Raw genomic sequence first — 6,507 nt, forward strand, 5'->3', positions numbered from 1 at the left:
AATTTGATTAATTTTAGACTTGTGATTTATGAGATATAAATTATTTTGTATGAGTTATCTTATTAGAATCATTTCTAAAAAATTCAGAATTTAAAGGGTTGGATACATATGCTGATATCTCATGATGTAGAGATAATTTGATGTTAAATTTTTACTAATATTGTATATGGATGTCTTGAATATATGAATAAAATTTGGGATATATGACACAATATTGTAACCAAATTGGAGTTAACTTATCTGATTCATCCCATAAACTGCTTCTTATTACATAATTGATAATATTATATTATATTACTCCAACCAAACATAGTCTCAAAACAAGTAGAAAAAAATGATTAAAGTAACTGGCATGCTCCTATATTTTTATCGTGGATCTAACTCTGAAATTGAACACTGATTGGCAGAGAGTTGGGCAGAGCGGCTTTTGGATTGATTACCAGACAGAATTGACGTATGTTCGCTATACACAAAATATCCAGGTTTTGACAATGCTGGTAAAGCAACAGAGCAACTATCAAGCATGAGAACCACCGAAGCCATAGTTGGTCTTTTTCCTGCATCTGCTTGTACGCACAGTAATCCTATTTGGATACACCTCAGGATGTCAGGTGTCGAAGCAGCTCCTATCAGAATAGGATCTATGATATTTGAAGCAGTTCCTTCAATCCAATTATCCCATGCCTACACAAAATTCAAAACAAAATATGCATATTTTTTTTTCTTTTTAATTTGCCCATATCCAATAGCCAATGTAAAGAATTAAGGATACAAATAAAATTAAATAAAATTGTTTTATTAAATAAAATTAAATAAAATTGTTTCACTTACATAGGTTATAAGGTCCCTCTCCTCTTCTTCTTCAGCGTTACGGAATTTATTGCACTTTTGGCCACTAATAATTTCCAAAATCAATACACCAAAGCTAAAAACATCTGACTTCACTGAGAGGATCCCTTGAAATGCATACTCTGGAGCCATGTAGCCACTGAACTTAACCATTAGTCAACTAATTATACTTTCCAAACACTTCATGATTATAAACAAAATTTAACTGGAGATTCTTATACTTACAAGGTTCCCACAATTTTACTTGTAGCATCCTCAGATTGATCTGTTGGAAACAATCTTGCTGTTCCAAAGTCTGAAATTTTGGGATTCATTTCTTCATCTAGTAGAATATTACTGACTTTGAGATCACGATGAATAATCCGAAGTTGAGAATCTTCATGAAGATAAAGAATTCCTCGAGCTATGCCCACTATAATTTTGTAGCGTGTGCCCCAATTTGTTAGTAAACGCTTCTCTCGATCTACAAATTCACAAACTTGCATAATCAATTTTTTTTATTTTTACTTTCATGTTAGAATTATTATTAAAATGAAAACATTAATAAATAAATTAATAATGTGGATTTCAGGAATACCAAATATGTAATGGTCGAGACTTGAATTTGGAACATATTCATATATGAGAAGCCTTTCATGTCCTTCAAAACAGAAACCCAAAAGTCTAACCAAATTCCTGTGTTGAAGCCTGGCCACTAGCATGACCTCGTTCTTAATATCAGCTTCTTCTTGCTTAGAGTTCCTTGATAGCCTCTTTACTGCTACTACTTGTCCATCTGAAAGCACACCCTGACACATAATCATTGAAAAAAAGAAAGAGATGCAAATCAATATGAATCGAGGAATTTGGTAACTGATATCCTTTCCTGCACGTTGTGGTTAAATTACCTTGTAAACAGCACCAAATCCACCTTGTCCAAGCTTATTATGATCAGAGAAGTCTTCTGTTGCAAGTCTGATAGTCTCAAAATTGAATTTCAAGCATTCTTTGCTTCTATTTTCGTCCAAATCTTCACCTTATCAATGAAGAATTATTATGTATGCATGTAACAAGAACATAATTTAAATAATGATTTCAAAAGATTCAAAATTTATTTGCTGCCTTAAGAGCAAGGCTAATCATATGGAAAAATGATGATCTTTTGGTGAATCCAGGCTCTTGCTGTGGGATAACATAATAACTAGTAATTAGGAATAACTTACTTTTGGTTTCTTGCTTGGACTTCCTATAATAGAAAAGACTGCAAGTGAGGGCAACAAGAGCTGCGAAGACAATTGCAGGAACAGTGATGATAACAACAGTTCGAGTAGTTGCCGTTCCGTTCTCTGTCCAGGAAAAAAATAAATTTCTATATGGATATATATGCTTCACGCGAAATGAGACTGAAATATTTTGGAGTGAAATAATGAAACAGTCCTATTGCTTTTGCCAAACCTTTTGGTAGGATATAAAAGCATACCTTTGCTTATTGCATTGTTGGTTGAGGGGGGAGAAATACTGGGTGGAGGTGTTGGAGGCAGAGCATCAGCAATAGAATTGTAGAATGGATACAAATCCCACCGGAAAATACAGTTAGGTTTCTGAACATAACCTCCTTGCTTCCCATGGCAACAAGATTGATAAAATCCCACTGCCTCTCGTAGGCAATAGCTGCAATTACTCTGGGACATATCAGGAGTGCACAGCATCAATGCGTATATTTTCTGAAAAGGTGTTAAGTCTGCTTCTTCAGTTGCAAATTTCACCTTAGAAGAGCCCATGGAAGCTTTTGTTACGATGCGAGACATCAAACCGCCCCATGTCTGATCAAACTCTTCCATATTAGATGTGATGTTATTGACATTATACCCAGCATCAGTAGGTTCTAGCTCCAGTAATCCAAAAATTGAGCGGTTTGCGTACCGTATAATACAAGGAGGATCCCCACCCCATGAAATTGCTTCTTTCTGGTTAGGACACTTTTCAATTAATTCCGTAATTGTCGTATTGACACACTTGGAACAAGCATCTGATGAAGTGTCCGCTCTGCAAAGCACCAGACCATAAACTTTATCCGTGCCTTGGCCGACTGTGGCGGTGTAGAAACCACCATTTGCCGTGACATTTGAAGCTAGAGAAGAGAGGACCAGAGCCCGGTTCTTTGCATAGGTGCTATTTGCTGTGAAGTTTCCTGTCTTATAACAGTACAGGGCATTAGTGAGGCAGATGCTTATAAGAAAATGAAAAAGCAGAGCTACAAAATTTATGAGGCTGATTGAACGATTATCCATGGTAGTTTCTATAAGTCACTGAAATAGGATGAGAAAAACTGGCATTTTGGCGTTGCAGAGAATGGGAAGAAAATAGCCTAATGCTCTGTTTAAATTGCCCTCAAAAGCTCAGATATTTTCCCTATTATTTGACATTGACAGTACCTTCAGTCCACAGCGTAGCAACTACGGCTGCCATAACCTTGTATCATGAAGTCAAGGTCTGCGTCCATATCCATCAGCGTGTAGATGAAGTGTAACTAAGCGTTAAAAAAAATTGGCTTGATCAATAATGTTATGGCACTTGGAAATTAAATAATAAATTCTTTGTTAACGTACAGGACTGGATTGTGGTCCACAAAAGACACGAAGCCTGACATAATTGCTTCATTGGCAGCACTAGTCACTAAATGCCTGGTCTAAATAATATCCTGCTTCAGAGTCTTGGTCTAAATTAATAATCACTTATCAGAAATCAAAGAGCAGTTAATTGGTTCGAGGACTGACCCTCGGGCCTTTTAATGCAAAGTTCTATTGCATTTTAAAAAAAAAAAATAAATAATTGGTTAGAGGACTTGTTGGACCCGTACTATTTTTCCCAGAGGTAGAAATGTTGCACATTGGACCAACTAGACTAGACCCAAAGCCTAACAGTCAGCTTAATAATAAATAAATGTGAATTACAATCATAAACACCTTCGCATTTAAGATTTTTTTTTATTTAAATTTAATTTATCATGATTTAAAATATAGGATGAGATTAATTTTATATATTTATATTTTAAATTTATAATAAATCAAATTATATTAGTATGAAAATAAATCTAGAGAGAGCATTGGGATGCAAAGGCAATAGGTTTTTAATGATTTCTGTTTTTCTTTTATCCCACTTCCATCTAACTAAGGTAAGCCAACTTTCTTTGAAAAAAAAAAGAAGAAATTGCTGGTAGAAATGTGTGTAAGCTGGAGAAATTGTGTGTGGAGAGAATGAGCTATAAAAATTGTTGGAAGATGAAGGCTCAAACACAAGCGACAATAAAAAAAAGATGAAAGAGATAACGAGTGAAATAAGAATGTATAGAGATTCAATACTCTTGAATGAATTCTCTATTTCATTTAGTGTAAGTTTTCCCCCACATTACATTTCTTCTTCAATGACTATATATACATGTTTTTTTTAAAAAAAAATTATATATATATAAAATAAAGTTTATTTTTTATTTTTCATTTTATATTAATTTTTCATTTAAAAGAAAACATAAGTTAATTTTACGAATAATTAATTTATATAAAAATTTAATTTAAAATGTAATTTTTGAAAATATTTATAATTTATAAATAAATCATACCTTTAATTATTTATTTATAATTATATATGGTCAAAATAAATTATATTAGATCATATAAAGATGATCTTTTTTGTATACTTTTTTTTAAAATCATTTTAAAAGAATATTAATAATAATTTATTTATTAAAAAATATTAGCATAAAAAATAATTTTTTTACAAATTATAGGTTATAATATATAAAAAAATTAAGAATTTAGTAAAACGTATTGTTTGTTATTAACAATTTTTATTATTTGAAAAAGTATATTATTATCCAATTAGTTTTTTTTTCGTATTTTATATTTAGATAATTATAAATATAAAAATATTTATATTTGATAAAGAATATAGTTATTTTTATATAAGTAAATAATTATTTAAATAAAAATTTAAATATAAAAACTATTTTATTTTTAAAATAAAATTTTAAAAATTAAATTATTTCAAATTAAAAAATGTAATTAAATTAGTAATCGATTTAATAGTGGAGAGTAATCTATCTGTTAACGGAATTAAAAATTTAGATTAAATTGTTTCTCGTAAAAAAATATGAAAGCTAATATGCCTAAAAACGAATTTATAATATGCCTAAAAACGAATTTATAATTTATCCCAAAAAAAATATTTAAAGAAGTTTGACAGGATAACTGATATTGGGACTTGCTTTTGATTCTCTTCCTCAGGAACCATAGGCCATAGCGGAGTAATATTAAATTGATATAATAGAATCACAATCACATTATATTATCAATTATATTTTAATTAATGCAATAATAATTACACAAAAAATAAAGATTAATTATTTTAGTTTACTTATTTCGTTGTCATTACTAGCTTTCGGCAATGGGCCAATGCCGACACTATTCGATCATTATTTCATGGAATTCAATGATTGAATTTTTTTTCCGAAATTTAATTTTTTAAAAATTAAAATAAAAAAGTAATTTGAACCGAATTGAAATGTTTAAGATTCAAGGGGGGAGGAGCTGGGATTGGGATTGGGACTGGGACTGGGACCGGGACCGGGATGCAGGTTTGACAATGCAGGTAGAGCAACAGAGCAACTATCAAGCATGAAGGGGTTGGTCTTTTTGATGCATCTTCCTTATGCACAGTAATCCTATTTGGATACATTTCAGGATGTCATGGGTCGAAGAAGCTCCTTTCAGAATAGGATCTATGATATCCTATTCTATGATATTTGAAGCAGTCCCTTCAATCCAATTATCCCATGCCTACACAAAATTCAAAATAAAATATGCATATAATTTTTTTGATTTGCCCATATCCAATAGCCAATGTAAAGGAGAATTAGGCATAGAAATAAAATTGTTTTACTTACATAGGTTTCAAGGTCCCCCTCTTCTTCTTCACCATTACGGAACTTGTTTCACTTTTGGCCACTCAAGAGCGAATTAAACACAGTTCATCTCTGAGCCTATAATCTGTTGTGTGCATGTTTTGAGTGAGATCTAGCACTAGTTAAATTTGGGTTAAGATTGCAGTTGATGATCAAATCTGACAAGCATGCTCAAGGAATTTGCTTTTGTGTAAGTGTCCTTTTTTAATGCCTAGTCATATTTAAGTTTCCTAAATGCAGTTATTAGAAAACACAAGGGATAGCTCAAGAATGCTCACCTCCCAGAGGTTGTATTTGGTATAAGAAACATCCTACACTGCTTTGCAGTTGCATGAAATGAAATCTTATCGCTTGCCTATGGTTATGTTTTTTAGATTTTTCAAGTCTGGAATGCATGACTATTACCCTCTCAAATTGGTTAGCATCTTAAGTGGCAATATGTTCTGCGAAATTATTAACCTGCAAAGAAATGGAAGTGTTCCCATATAAGTTTGAGTGAGCTATGGAAAGTCAAATGAGCATTATGCAACTCTTGTATCTTTAATTTTGGACTTTGGAAGTTGATGATGGCTCTGCCTGTTGAAAGATTCCAAAGAAGAGCAATTTTGGATTGGCCTCTCATATGCCAGTGCCAGAAAGTCTTAGTTTATTACTATGAATGGTACATGTTCATTTCTGCTTCTTTTGAGTGCCTTTTACATAATATATTATAGTTCACC

The 6,507-nt window shown here is 32.0% G+C and overlaps 1 protein-coding gene across 2 annotated transcripts; it reads right to left on the reverse strand.

Moving 5' to 3' along the window:
- Window positions 1-214: 214 nt before the first annotated feature.
- LOC131173190 (cysteine-rich receptor-like protein kinase 44) lies at window positions 215-3,228 on the reverse strand. Of its 2 annotated transcripts, none has more exons than XM_058135146.1 (7): window positions 2,309-3,228; window positions 2,052-2,174; window positions 1,737-1,858; window positions 1,427-1,637; window positions 1,075-1,312; window positions 832-988; window positions 215-684 (listed from the first exon to the last, which is right to left on the reverse strand). In XM_058135146.1, exons 1-7 carry the CDS (start codon window positions 3,117-3,119, stop codon window positions 367-369), a joined length of 1,980 nt encoding a protein of 659 aa, XP_057991129.1. In that variant the 5' UTR covers window positions 3,120-3,228; the 3' UTR covers window positions 215-366. The 2 variants fall into 2 exon arrangements, with proteins under 2 accessions (XP_057991129.1, XP_057991128.1); XM_058135145.1 differs by having other exon boundaries at window positions 1,737-1,864; window positions 2,309-3,204.
- Between the last annotated feature and the right edge of the window lie 3,279 nt (window positions 3,229-6,507).

The sequence above is a fragment of the Hevea brasiliensis genome, chromosome 14, assembly GCF_030052815.1.
Source record: "Hevea brasiliensis isolate MT/VB/25A 57/8 chromosome 14, ASM3005281v1, whole genome shotgun sequence".
NCBI lineage: Eukaryota > Viridiplantae > Streptophyta > Magnoliopsida > Malpighiales > Euphorbiaceae > Hevea > Hevea brasiliensis.